Source organism: Schistocerca serialis, chromosome 1 (genome assembly GCF_023864345.2).
Source record: "Schistocerca serialis cubense isolate TAMUIC-IGC-003099 chromosome 1, iqSchSeri2.2, whole genome shotgun sequence".
In the NCBI taxonomy this organism is placed as follows: Eukaryota; Metazoa; Arthropoda; class Insecta; order Orthoptera; family Acrididae; genus Schistocerca; species Schistocerca serialis.
The window spans coordinates 374,215,652-374,231,133 of NC_064638.1; the positions used below are offsets into that span (position 1 = coordinate 374,215,652).

The following is a 15,482-nucleotide window of genomic DNA, read 5'->3' on the forward strand; positions in this document are numbered from 1 at the left end:
TGAAACGTTCTGTACGTTTTTTATAGCAGTAGATTTGTTTAGTTGTTACTAATAAGTTTTAATAACTATGGAACTTCATTGTTTTTAGGTTTACCAGCTTTCACGGATGGTCGCTGAAATATAACATGAGGCAAACCATTTCCAGTTATAAAAATATCTCATCCGTAATGATGTCATTACCACAGTAGATCTAATTCCATAAATATTTAAACATTTCTTTTATCATCTGTAACTTCTTTCTCTTTTCAAACAAGTGTTCCTTCTATGGTTGTTTTTCTCTTGGCGTGGGTAATAAAGCTGTAGTTAACAGATTTTTTAAAATTTATTTTTAATTTTTAATGTTCATTGGTTTGTCCACTTTCATCCCTATTCTTATCTTATGATCAACTACTTGTGGATAGTAATGGACGTATAGAATCTACAACCGATTTTTCGGTTCCACAGAGTACGAAAATAATAATTTACGACTTACACTTACTTGTTAACTATGACGCCATGGATCAAATATCGGGAAATATCTAATTAAAGCTATACATAACAAACGTATGCAGTGAATGTCTATTATATGACTAAAGAAAGTTCCCAGAGCAATGAACAATTCAGTATTTTATTAATGTGGGAAACTATTGTTAATAAGTTCAGGTAGTTAACACAATCTCTATGTAGTATATTACATATTTTGTGAACGAACTGCGTATTAACCACAACTTGTTTCTTATCTAGTTGCAGTTTAGCTCCAGGAAACCTTTCCGTGTGTGTTGTGTAGAGTAGGAAACGTGAATTCAGTATACCGTACTTCTTTGAAATCACGTAGTCATATCCGAAATTATTTTTCTTGATGTTTTATAGTGAACTCTGACCGTGAGTGAAAATTCGGGAAGCTAGTAGATTGATGAGTAGTAGGATGCTCTGCAGTAGATGCAACAGGCAGCCTCAGAGGGAGTAAAAGTGGGTGAAGCTGCCGATTAGCTTTGTGACGCCCTCTCCTGGTCATTCCGATCTCACAGCGAGAACTGACAAGAGAACCTCCCCATCGCACCCCCCTCAGATTTAGTTATAAGTTGGCACAGTGGATAGGCCTTGAAAAACTGAACACAGATCAATCGAGAAAACAGGAAGAAGTTGTGTGGAACCGTGAAAAAAATTAGTAAAATATACAAACTGAGTAGCCCACGCGCAAGATATGCAACATCAAGGAATATGTGAGCTCGGAAGCGCCGTGGTCCCGTGGTTAGCGTGAGTAGCTGCGGAAGGAGATGTCCTTGATTCGAGTCTTCCCTTGACTGAAAATTTTACTTTCTTTATTTTCACAAAGTTATGATCTGTCCGTTCGTTCATTGACGTCTCTGTTCATTGCAATAAGTTTAGTGTCTGTATTTTGCGACCGCACCGCAAAACCGTGCGATTAGTAGACGAAAGGACGTGCCTCTCCAATGGGAACCGAAAACATTTGATCGCAACGTCATGGGTCAACCGATTCCTCCACGGGAAAACACGTCTGATATATTCTATACGACACTGGTGACGGCATGTGCGTCACATGACAGGAATATGTTGTCGACCCACCTAACTTGTACACTTGGCGAATGGGTAAAAAGGTTCTTCTACCTTGCCCGATTTAGGTTTTCTTGTGGATGTGATAATCACTCCCAAAAAAGTGATGAAAACATAAGAGTTTGTCACATAAACTGAAAATAAAAAATTAAACTTTTCACTCTAGGGAAGACTTGAACCTAGGACTTCTCGTTCCGCAGCTGAAAACATAAGAGTTTGTCACATAAACTGAAAATAAAAAATTAAACTTTTCACTCGAGGGAAGACTTGCACCTAGGACTTCTCGTTCCGTAGCTGCTCTCGCTAACCACGGGACCACGGCGCTCCTTGACTCCCAGCGTCCTTGATGTTACCTATCTTCGTATGGACTACCCAGTTTGTATATTTTGCTTATTTTTTTCATAGTTCCACACAACTTCTTCCTATTTTCTAGATTGATCTGTGTTCAATTTTTCAAGGCCTATCCACTGTGCCAACTTATAACTAAATCTGAGGGCGGTGCGATGGGGAGGTTCCCTTGTGAGTATGGATGAGAAGAAAGGAGAGAATTTTCAGCCACCTACACCGATAGGACACGAAAAATACTCAAGCAAAAAAAAAAAAAAGAAAAAAAATCGCAATACCAAGGAGTTGTGTGACGTACGCGAAAGTTAGTAAGTCTGTTCTACATTTGAAACATGATGTCTCTTCAGATTTCGCGCCACTCGCTTAAGAGTGGCACTAATAGCGCCACTATGACGATGAAAATCAGGTTTGCTTTAAATACACGCTGTACCGGTCGTAAGCGTTAGTTATCTTTAAGATTGGACGCGGTGAGTCGATGATCGTCAAGAATGCCTTTAATGAGATAAAGACACCATTATCAACATCTTACTGGATTCGAATGGGGTCGTTTAATAGGGCTATGGGAAGCTGGATGTTCCCCCGAAAGATTTGGCAGGAAAGTATCCAATGTACATGAATGCTGGGTAGCGGTTATCATGAGAATGTACGGTTGCAGGAACACCGGGCATCGGACGCCCAGGTAGCACTACCGAGAGGGAAGACCATCGTGTTCGACGTATGGCTCTGGCGCTTCGTTCTGCATCTGCAGCAGCAGTTTGAGCAGCAGTTGGCACCACAGTTACACAACGAACTTTTACAAATCAGTTACTTCAAGGAGAGCTCTGAGCCAGATGCTCTATAGCATGCATTCCACTGACCCCAAACTATTTGCAAAGTGGTGTCAAGCGAAAGCTCACTGGAGAGCGTGGTGTGAGTCTGGTGTGTTTTCCGGTGATAGCTGGCTCTGTGTCGGTGCCAGTGATGGCCGTGTGTTGGTTAGAAGGAGGTAGTTGAGGGTCTGCAACCAGTCTTTCCGCGTGCTAGACACACTAGACCTAAATTGGTTTTATTGTCGGGGTTGCGATTTCGTATGAGAGCAGGATCACTCTCGTTCTTATCCCACGCACACTGACTGCAAATTTGTACGTCCATCTGGTGATTCGACTTGTGGTGAGTCCATTCATGAGCAGCAATCCAGGGGGTGTTTTCCAACGCTCGCCCACATAACACTGCTGTAACCCAATATACTCTACAGAATGTCGACATCTTGCCTTGGCCTGCTCGATTACCTTATGTCTCCAGTCGAGCACAAACGGGACGTCACCGGATGGCAACTCCAACGTCATCCAGAAACAAAATTAACCGTTCCTGTATTGACCGACCAAGCGAAACAGGCATTGAAATCCATCCAGCAGCTCTACAACAAACCTCACGCACGTTTGAGTGTTTGCTTTCAACATTCTTGTGGTCACACCGGTTATTAATGTACCAGAATTTCACATTTGCAATGGCTTATCTCACTCTTTTCTGAGCCTGTGATCTTGCGGTGTTAATCACTTAAATAAGTTACCTGCATAAATGTGTTGCCAAAACTTCATTACTCTACATTAACCATTTTTTGGTGTTACGACTTTCTTTTGCTAGTGTATAATGAAACAGAAGACAACACTTTTGAAACTGTGGAGGTGTTGTAATATCTCGTGGAAGGCAGAGACAAAAAAGCCACCAGCAAAAGTCGAATGCATATCGCTATGGTATGATTAGTATATTGTCCACATTCAGCACCAATACCACAAAGTAACATCACATGTTGTAGTATCTTAACGTAAAATGGCTTAATATTTGGGCACCTCACTTGAGGAAGAAAGAATATTTTTAGCCAAAAAGCGAATCATCTTAACTATCTGTCGTTATAATTCACTAAATTCGTTTAGGCTTTTATTCAGCGACCTGAATAGGGAATAGGCTATGAAACTGGGAGAAGATTTCGAAATCTTTGTCTGCGCTACCCAATGCTAGAATAAAAAAATACAGTAGATGTGGAACATAATGAAAGATTTGAGATACTATATGGCCTTTCGAAAACCTGAGGTTAGTTTCAAAATTCTAAAGAAATTCGAGAGAAGACAGTAGCGTACTTACTTTGAAGTATAATCATGAGAAAATGCAGAACGGTAACAGGAGAATGAGTTCCAAGGGCACTAATCACGAACGCAAACAAGCTAGAAGGAGAATGAAGAACTGCCCACTATAGCGATGGAAGAAGAGAGTTTTCTCAGGAAATTTGAAAGTGAAAGGGGGAGAGCCATGAGCAACAGTTTTCTAGATAACTGATTGGCCTAATTTTTTACAAGTGATCAGGTAAAAATTAAAGACAGGCGACCGCACATCGATGATATATCAGCGGAATTACTAAATCCCTAGTTGTTAGAGTAGATACACCAGATAGCGAGATATGCCTAACACACAAAATAAGATACGTACCAGCAGTCTACCTTGGTAGAGTCTCCAACAGAATTAATGCACCTTTTAAAGCCACAAATATTCAACTACCCTTTCGAACCAATAACAACCTGCCAATAAATTTCGTTACCCCACCACTAGAACATAACCCAGGTATATACAAAACTACATGTGGCAGCTATAATAGCTTTTGAATTGGCCAACAGGAAAATTTTTAACGTGAGATATAAAGCACATACTAGAGAGAGTGAATAAAATCAGTCGAGCTTCTTCCCACATTTGGAAAATCAAAATCACACTGCTGATACGATCTAAAATGCACTACAGATTCTGCGCAGAATACTAAAGGGTTTTGCAATGAGCATTCTAGAGGAATTAGAAATTTACATGCGTATGACAAAATACCCACAAACAATATTAAACGAGCGTACAGAATTTAGACACAAGTACTACCCTAAAACTTTATTGAACTTTTAGAACACAAAAATGGATAAATTGGGAGTAACATATGCAACAACCAAAGATAAAGTAACATATACAACAACAAAAGCTAATCGTAAAAAATTGTAATTAATAACGTAATATCGCTCTTGATCTGCACAGTCTTTGTAAACATATAGCGTCGTAAGAGTGGAACTGTCATACCGCTGTCCCGTCGTAACTAACATTTAATTTCAACATATTGACATCATTTACGATCTTAATAAAGCAGTGACAGTTACAAAACAGTCCACTAATGACGAAATATGGACGTCACGTCAGTCTAGACGTGAGTACAATATTGCTATTTTAATATGAATGACACTGGCATCCATACCTATTCTCACCAAAATTGTAATTGCAGGTACTTGAAAATGGCGATTAAGCCGAAACAGACTGTCGTAAATAAAGATTAGTTTTTATAAGCAGCTACTTGGTGTATCTACTCTAACAAAAATGTCGTTATCAGACATATATTACGCTGCTGGACCTCAAGAAGATAAATCACTAGTGTGTTCAGAAGCTAGAAGACCTTTCACTCTGATCTCCTATAACGCTAGTAGAAACCAACAGTTTCCCGAAAGGCATTGTGTGATTCAAAGAAACCGCAGTCATTCGAATGAGAATTTTTCGTGATCAATTTGTCACACACTGGGACTAGTCCGCCAGACTGATATACAGATCAGTAGAAAGGAAAATCGAAGAGATAGTTCTTGATAATCAGTTTGAAATCAAAAAAGGTAAATAAAGGTACAAAAGATGATACTCTAGCATTTCCCTAGAAATGAAGCGGAGAATAAAATTAAAAGAATGCAGAAAAGGAAGCAACAAATTTTAACTTAAAAGAACGGAAGCGTGTAAGGTAGCTTGTAATTGTTGGCGATAACAGGTTATAATTGTACGACATAATACATATGTACGTACATTAAAAAAATGAGTAGTAGTAAACTGCTAATCAAAGAGAAGTTCGCCTCAGATTAGTCTGAGACACATATTGTTTGCCAAGGATCATGAAAATTTCAATACCAAATAACTTATATAAATTTCTACCACCGATGACGTAAAACACGAATTAATCGGTTTAAAGAACTGTACACGGCCTCTGAGATCTCAGTATGAAATGAAAACCCACAAGGTGCGATCAGATCTTCTGAACGTCGTAGCATGGAACCAAGGAGGGTCGGAATATGCCCCAGTTCAACAATGGCTGGAAGACCCTGACGAACAAGTTGGTGACTAACCGTGTTGCGGATTTCTTCGATGGGCGATATTTTAGACGAATGTGCCAGCCTGAGAAGCAGTGGAACTCGTCGTTTTCCGAAGAAGGCTTATACATTCTGTGGCACAAGTTGCTGTTTGAAACAGGGGCGTATTGAGTTACCCAAGGCTCAAAATCTGGGGCTCTGAAACCGCTAATACAATGGAGACAGACTGTGTGTGACCGTACCCTATTCAGTGGTTCTATACATGTATCACTCTCGCAGCATCGTATTCTGTGCGAAAGAAAATGTCTTGAATGACAAACCCTTTTCGTGGAGATTAGAGATCAATAACGTTTGTCGTTCAAATTTGCCCTCGTGCCATCGACATCTGCTATAATGCTATAAAAAATATGACGACATTGGTTAATTGATACGAACTAGCACGTAATATTTGGTAAAGGATCTGTAGACGGCTAATTAACAACCAAAATGGCCTTAAAATTTCTTTACTGTTTGATTAAGATTGTCAATTAATTCGGTATTCAGCCTTATTGTATTTACAATGCTTCCTGTGACTGATGGTGTTCTGGCCAGTCATAATCGAATTCAAATTCCACCTTCCAATGTACAGGGTGTTTAAGAAAAGTGTCACATTTTTTACAGGAGGTAGAATTGGTCGTAACTAGAAGAAAAGTTCGTATAACGATCGGAACCAGACTGCTGTCGACATATAAACCAAGAAGTCCTCTCGTTTCCACGTGTCTGTTACGTTTGAGTAGAGACTATAGGCAGTGCTGCGTGTGATTACCAAGTATCCTGATTCACCCTTCAGGCCTTCTTCACAATGAATCACTCATTCCTTCAAATACACCTGGCTCCATTTGGATTGTGTCACATGCACTGGCCATACGCTCCTGTAGCCTCTGCACGTTGGCAGTGGGTTAGGCATACATGGATACTTTTAAATGTTCCCACAGCCAGAAATCCGACGTATGCAGTTCAGGTGAACGGTATGGTCATGCTACCGGACGCCGTCGACCAATCCATCGGCCATGAAACTTTGCGGCGAAGTAATGTCGCACGATCCGCAGAAAATGGGATGGTGTCCCGTTGTGTATAAACCACGGTCGTCTTTCTGCATGGGTAGCATTCTCCAATAGTGCTAGTAACTGATCGGTGATGATACGTGGTACTTACTGGAATTAAGGAAAACGTGGAAGGGAGGACCCACCAATATAACTTTCTTTTCACACAACCTGTTTATTTAACAATACATATATACTGTGTTTTACAGATCATCGAAACATTTAATCATAAAATTTTCTTTACCAAAATGAACAAATTTGCAAAATTCTTTTGACCTTAAACCATAAGTCGAATAAGATTTTATCTTTGCAAAAGAAATCTTAAGTGCTGTATTGCAAAACAGCTAACAATATGCAGCCCGGGTGAAACAGCGGTGTTTACTACCTCGTTGGACACAGTCTGTCTTATTAAATGCTCTTCTGCAACACATGAAAACTATATAAGCACCATAGATGACAAGAGTGATTCAATTACTCAAAACAGATGACGTAACCTTTAATTTAAAAGCTGTATGTCGAAAGGTTCGAGGTTAAGATGCCCACCTGTGCTTAAAGGTTAAACAGATTAGCAAACAATATGGCAACGATAACGCTTGCTTCAAAGCAACATACCTCTTAATTTCAATGGGCATCCAAGGTGCGACTGAATCCAAACCCGTCCCTTCTGACAATTTTATTTTGACTAAGGCCCTGGTGACACTTGGCTGTTAATATTTTCAAAGTTAAACTGACTGTCTGTTATTAAGACTGTTCTGAAGGAACGTCTTAAAACATTACTTGCGAACACTTATTACAAGAGAATCCACTCGATGGAACCTCCAGCTCCAGCTAAAATACACCAATAATGACTCAGTCTTTCAAACACAGAAAGGAACAGCTTTGTACAACAGGTTGTTCAGATTATAAATGATGACTGAGAATGCAATTACAGCCAAAGCTGAATCTAACCACAAGGTTCCCCTCTGTTTAACGGTACCAATTGTTCCGGCTGCATTTATGACCAAGAGCTGATTAATTAGAACATTAATGATCGTGTATGAACCAGAAAGGAAAGGCAATGTAATAGCGGGACAAATTTTCAAACGACAACTAGTGTCTTAGTACAATATTACCGCCTATATTACGACCAAAGGGCCGACCGAGGGTCGGGTACAAACCAGAAAATAATAAGGAGGGCAGACAGACAATGAAACAAATCACCACAAAGATTACAGAATATTACTCCCCTTTATCAGTAAGCAGTTCCATGGACCCACCGTGCGTCGCAACGGTTTCAGAGTGGTGCCGATGAAAGCCAGATAGAAGAGGGCTGCCAGGCCACGAGCTGTCGTCCGACAAGAATATTCCAACCAACCGACGGGATGTCGGCCTGCTGCTTGGCGCTGACCCCGGTGAGGTACTCCGGTATCCTCGCTCTGCGCAGGCCCTTCTTGCGCAGCTCGTGGCTTCGGCCACTCGGACCTCGTGACCACCTCTTGTCGCGACGCTACCGCCAATCCGCTGACTTCGTGCCTCCTTCTCCTTCCAGCAGACTCCGTATATATATCGGCAAGCAAAGACCTTCTAAGGACACAACCCACAGATACCAACTATTCCTCATAGATACTGCCAATGGGGCTGCAAGAGGGGTAGTCGATACTACACCTGAGCCAGTGGTGCCAGACAGAACAGTCTACTATCTCAATGGCGCCACGGTTCAGGTGATACACAAGATCAGTTAATATATTTCACACAATTTATGTCCCTGTGACTCCTGTCACCAACATTTCCCATTCACTGATGCTGAAGTGACCCTGATGCCTCGCCTCCAAGATTGCTGGGGGACTTGCATCTGCCTACACTCCCGTACTGTGGCAACGTACTAAGCTATCTTCTGGGAATCCAGACTGATCTGCAAATAAAATGTACTTTCATGGAAATGGAAAAAAGAACACATTGACACCGGTGTGTCAGACCCACCATACTTGCTCCGGACACTGCGAGAGGGCTGTACAAGCAATGATCACACGCACGGCACAGCGGACACACCAGGAACCGCGGTGTTGGCCGTCGAATGGTGCTAGCTGCGCAGCATTTGTGCACCGCCGCCGTCAGTGTCAGCCAGTTTGCCGTGGCATACGGAGGTCCATCGCAGTCTTTAACACTGGTAGCATGCCGCGACAGCGTGGACGTGAACCGTATGAGCAGTTGACGGACTTTGAGCGAGGGCGTATAGTGGGCATGCGGGAGGCCGGGTGGACGTACCGCCGAATTGCTCAACACGTGGGGCGTGAGGTCTCCACAGTATATCGATGTTGTCGCCAGTGGTCGGCGGAAGGTGCACGTGCCCGTCGACCTGGGACCGGACCGCAGCGACGCACGGATGCACGCCAAAACCGTAGGATCCTACGCAGTGCCGTAGGGGACCGCACCGCCACTTCCCAGCAAATTATGGACACTGTTGCTCCTGGGGTATCGGCGAGGACCATTCGCAACCGTCTCCATGAAGCTGGGCTACGGTCCCGCACACCGTTAGGCCGTCTTCCGCTCACGCCCCAACATCGTGCAGCCCGCCTCCAGTGGTATCGCGACAGGCGTGAATGAAGGGACGAATGGAGACATGTAGTCTTCAGCGATGAGAGTCGCTTCTGCCTTGATGCCAATGATGGTCGTATGCGTGTTTGGCGCCGTGCAGGTGAGCGCCACAATCAGGACCGCATACGACCGAGGCACACAGGGCCAACACCCGGCATCATGGTGTGGGGAGCGATCTCCTACACTGGCCGTACACCACTGGTGATCGTCGAGGGGACACTGAATAGTGCACGGTACATCCAAACCGTCATCGAACCCATCGTTCTACCATTCCTAGACCGGCAACGGAACTTGCTGTTCCAACAGGACAATGCACGTCCGCGTGTATCCCGTGCCACCCAACGTGCTCTAGAAGGTGTAAGTCAACTACCCTGGCCAGCAAGATCTCCGGATCTGTCCCCCATTGAGCATGTTTGGGACTGGATGAAGCGTCGTCTCACGCGGTCTGCACGTCCAGCACGAACGCTGGTCCAACTGAGGCGCCAGGTGGAAATGGCATGGCAAGCCGTTCCACAGGACTACATCCAGCATCTCTACGATCGTCTCCATGGGAGAATAGCAGCCTGCATTGCTGCGAAAGGTGGATATACACTGTACTAGTGCCGACATTGTGCATTCTCTGTTGCCTGTGTCTATGTGCCTGTGGTTCTGTCAGTGTGATCATGTGATGTATCTGACCCCAGGAATGTGTCAATAAAGTTTCCCCTTCCTGGGACAATGAATTCACGGTGTTCTTATTTCAATTTCCAGGAGTGTAGGATGTGAATTGCGGATCATCAGCAATTTACTGCAAAAGCCGTTGACAGGACTGTAATCGGGATTGGTGATCTGCTGGCCGGAGATCTTCCACGTGTTGTTTATGATACAGATAATGCAACTGCTGATACAGAACTGGCCATGGAAGAGTCTGGTTGATATCTACAGTAACTTAAATTCTCCGCACGCTTGCTTCATGACCATCGTCTACATGTCACAAAACCTATTCCTCCACCTGTGGCGTGTGAACTGTGCGGTTTGTTGTCCTTGATGTGAATGATCTAGTGTATGCTAGTAACTGGAGTATCCTGCTGATTGATGCTTTCAGACGGAATGGCGCGCTGTGGATGTCGTTAGGCATGCACTTCACGGGCCTGGTGTTTAGCATCATCGGCAAACCATTAACAGATTACTGCTTCTGTCAATTTCCGTATGGAATAGCAGGTCTCCAGTGAACTGTTTACACTGCACAGAATCGCTAATCTTGTTATGCTAACGTAGAGCATGAGCAACACAATCTCATCTAAAGCAGTAGACAGTTGAGGCACTGCTATGACTGATATCAGCGCCATCATCAGTGTCCTGCAAATGACAACCAGTCAGACATGCATAATGACAACAGTACGACGCCCTTCACCACTGAATACCACACATTACTCGTCACCAGTACATTGACCCACATCTCAACAGGAATTACTTTATGGACATGTGGCTGTAAGAACTTTTCTTCTAGATTTGATCAATACTACCCCCTGTAGAAACACGTAACACTTTTTTTAAACCTCCTCTGTACGCGAACGGTGCTGCCGCGTAGCTACAGACCCCACTATCATTGGATCAAATGCTATTTTTTCTTTATTATTTCTCCCTGTCATAGGGCTTTTAACAAAGCACTGAAATCTGCAGTGAGCAACTGTAATGTCATTCGTGGTGGTACCAATGACTATGAGAAGTACTGTATACAACGAAACAAAAATTAATAACAGTGTCAAATAAAGTACCTATACTGATCAGATCTTCGCAGTTCAGGGAATAGCGTGTATCTGAAAGTGGTCATCAGTGCCAGAATACCGAATAATATCATAGCGAAACTGGTAAACGTCACGTGAAGTGAAATTCCAACTTCCTCCGAGTAGCCCTTCCTTGATGCTCCTCGGCGAAAGTCTGTTCGTGATCATCTGTTTGGTGCAGCTATGAATGAGACATGACAAACTGGACAAGCTGCTTAAGACCAACTCCTGACAATAAGATCTCCCGCTCATCACCTTATCACATCGCATATTTAAAAAGGCCGGTAACAGAAAAAATTAATATAAAAATTATGAAACTGACCTACGACGACTTATGAACATTCAGACGAGATCACGGAACACCACCACACACGATCCAAATTCCACATTCAACTTCACCGGAAGTGATAAGGCAGTTCATTTTGTTGAAATTCTATGTACTAGGGCTATTCCTTTTTCAACCTGCAATTTTCGCGAAATTAAAACCACAATGAAAAATGCGGTGAAGCTTTGCGCAGATGTGTAGCGCAATGTCCCTTGTATGCCAGTCTACAGCGTCACGTCGCACTATTCAGTGCTGAGAGTACAATGAGCACATAAAGATGCGTAGAAAATACTGTCTCCCGCCAAGTATGAAGTCCTGCTGAGGAATTCCACCTGATTTCATGCAGCCCACATTCCGTAGTAGTCATGAGTTTCCATCTTCATGAAAATTCTCAGGTGCGTATCGCAGGTGCAACGAAGATGCTGCTGCAGCGGTTTCGATGTGTGACGTTTGATCAATAACCATAGAGCCCGGACTTGGTGTGAGTTTTCTGTAAGAAATTTATCTGTGTATGAAAATACTGAACATTCCTTTCTCAAAAACTTTCTCTTCGCGTAACATGAGCATTAGATACTGTATTTAACTCTTGAGCAATATTGACTGCTGGTTGGTCGTATATTGCGCATGTGAATAGGGTCGTGAAACAATACTTGAATCTTAGTGAAATGCCGAATGTGAAATAATGAAAATGAATCTAATTTAATACCAAACGAAACTAATTGTGTGCTCACTGAAAACTATATAACTAAAACCCAATACTGAAGTATATATTATAGAAGCTGTGTAACATGAAGTGCAAGGTCTGACTTGAAATATCCACGAAAATAAAATACTGCTCTACACAGAAGAAAATAATTGTCTGAGATTTTGCACACCACCTAAAAATTCCATCGACTGTTTCCACTTAAGAATGCAAAGTAAAATCTGCCCTGAAATATTTGTCCGCAGCTCGTGGTCTAGTAGCTAGCGTTGCTGCCTCTGAATCATGAGGTCCCAAGTTCGATTCCCGGCCGGGTAGGCGATTTTTCTGCCGGGGACTGGGTGTTTGTGTTGTCATCATTTCCTCATCATCATCATCACTCGTGACAGTGGCTACATTGGATTGCGAAAAAATTAGACTGTGTAAAAATTGGGATTTCGCACGGGAGCTGATGACTGCGCAGTTGAGCGCCCTACAAACCAAACATCATCACCATATGCCCTAAAATAAGAGTAGCTTACCTCGTACTCGGTAGGCTGCCTCGTGTCTGGTGTACTGATGTTCTCGGAAGCAAATAGAAATCAGCAGATGCAGCAGCCAAAGGAAAATGAATTAGTCACTACAAAATTTTTCTATGCTTGTCAGGAACAACCTGTGGCTTCGTGTGGTGTAAGGCATAATGCACAGACGACAAAAACGTACAAAACGTTACTTCTATAATGGAGGTGAGTATTACTTTAAAGAAAAGTGTTCTTGAAAAATTAAACTCTGATTGTTGCCAAAATAAAAAAAAAACTGTACGACATAACAATAGTTAACAATTATGAAATTATCTCAGCACAAAAATTACAGATATTTACACTAACTGCGCTGTTTGTGACAAAATGAAAACGAAGAGATCAAATTAGCAATAATTATGAATGTTATTGGTTATCTGAGGGACAAAAATTTCATTCAGTTAATATATCTGACATATAAAAATTTCATTCTTGCTCATGAATTGTTTACCTTTAAAGATTCAAAAATAGCTCTGAGCACTGTGGGACTTAACATCTGAGGTCATCAGTCCCCTATAACTTAGAACTACTTAAACCTAACTAACCTAAGGACATCACACACATCCATGCCCGAGGCAGGATTCGAACCTGCGACCGCAGCGGTCGCGCGGTTCCAGACTGTAGCGCCTAGAACCGCTCGGCCACTCCTTCAAAGATTCCTCCAAAAAATCTTCTCCATCAATAGAATGAATAAGATATGTCTACAGACAAGTTTTCATCTCTATAATAAATGAAGTATTCCAGATAATTTCTATCAAATTCACAAATATTAAATCGCGTTCTGTAAAAACTCAACTGCTCGCTGTTATGCCTGAATTAAGAATTACACAGCGCTGCAAAACTGACAGGTGAGCAAGCGAACCACAGATAAACTTAAATACAGAGTCAAGGATCTTATTTACTGATCGTGCAGCGCGCTCATTCATCTTTGCCGCAGTACAGTAAAGGTGAATTATTTACAATGACAGAAATCGTATGAAAATCTTACATTGGCTCCCTTTGTGTTTTGTCTTTTCGCATGCATTAACGGCTGGATATGAAGACAGCATTTTGAGACAGCCGAGATGCAGACCAGCGTTCGGGATTAGCCTTAAATGATGAGGGCATTGAAAAATTGGTACCACAAATGTCAAAGTCTGAGCGGCCACTATGTAGAGAAGTAGCTAGAAGGTGTAGCTATAAGTTTCTGTTTTTCGCTGTTGTCTACATTCCGCAATCTATCAGAGCTTTTTAAAATATAAATTAATTAATTAAACTCTTAGTTTATATGAATTTAAACTTTTAATTTAGATTGCCCTCGATGTTTGTGCTTCAACGTCGGACAGATAAACAAATACATGAGGTATCCATGGTAACAGTTCCTTGAATGTCCTCAGTGAGTGACGTGGCTGTGTCCGGCAGGTCCGCAGTTCCACCGTCGAGGAGGCGGTGGGTTGGTGAGGCCGGCGCCGCCGCTGCAGGACCGCACCTTCTGGTGGCCGCCCGTCGTGGCCATCGCCCCCCGCCCCTGGCTGCCGCCCGTGCAGCTACCGCACTACCACCCCCAGCCCCCGCAGCCGCCTCCTAGGCCCGTAACTCCCAGCCGCACTACGAGCACCACCACAACGACTGCCTCTTCGTTGGTCGTCGACGGGAAACTTGACTTCGGCGACTATTAGAACCAGACGCTGTTCCTGCTGTATAAACATGGAGGGCAAAATATGTATACTCGCCAATATCAGGCCTGATAACTTCATACCAGAAGTGATTAATGTTCATCTGAGCATGAATCTTGATTTAAATGCCTGTATTATCGATGCAGGTCAAAGTTTCACTGAAAAACAAGGTATTGTGAGATAAAAAATTAATATCTGTACCGTATGGCAGCAGATGACAGAGTGTTAATTTACACATAATATATGTTTTTCAGTATAAATTCGTTTAATTCTTATTGTTCGGTAATTAATTTGAGCAACTACTGTCTTAGTCAAGGTATCCATGAAGAGATTCGGAGCTACAAATATCTATCATCAAGCGAGTTGTCTGAAAATCGTGTGTAAACGCAAAAAGTATTTTGGTTGGTCGACAACGTTAATTAAATGTGATTAACCGACTTTGTACACTAACAGGAATTTTAAAATTAATGTTTGCATTCGTCAGACGTTAGTGTGATGTCTCTCATTTTCTGATAGTGTCAGCAGCTTTGGTTGGAGACAGGGATATAATAAAATATAAGCGGCTGGTTGCAGAATTTATTCTGCTGATTAGACACAGGTACGGTGTGCTCATCATATACTGTTTACATTCAAAAGTTATTTAATGGCGATTTCAAATTTATACTTAAAAATTAAATATATGTTCAACAATGAATAATAGAGTCTATAATGTACATAAGGCGTTGAATTTTAATAACAGGAGATAATACACCAAACTTGGATCCACAGAGAAATCTGTTGAGTTTTGATACCAGTTA

General features: G+C 42.3%; 1 protein-coding gene across 3 annotated transcripts in view; it reads left to right on the forward strand.

The window, feature by feature from the left end:
* LOC126457515 (uncharacterized) overlaps positions 1-14,960 on the forward strand; it is a 76,364-nt gene extending 61,404 nt beyond the window's left edge. The window contains exon 4 of one of the 3 annotated variants that reach the window (XM_050093863.1): positions 89-292. In XM_050093863.1, the coding sequence (XP_049949820.1) occupies positions 89-188 (100 nt within the window). In that variant the 3' untranslated portion in view covers positions 189-292. Of the gene's footprint in view, positions 1-88; positions 293-14,431 lie in introns of those variants that run through there. The other 2 variants (XM_050093854.1, XM_050093872.1) reach the window with 2 other exon arrangements.
* Positions 14,961-15,482: the final 522 nt, after the last annotated feature.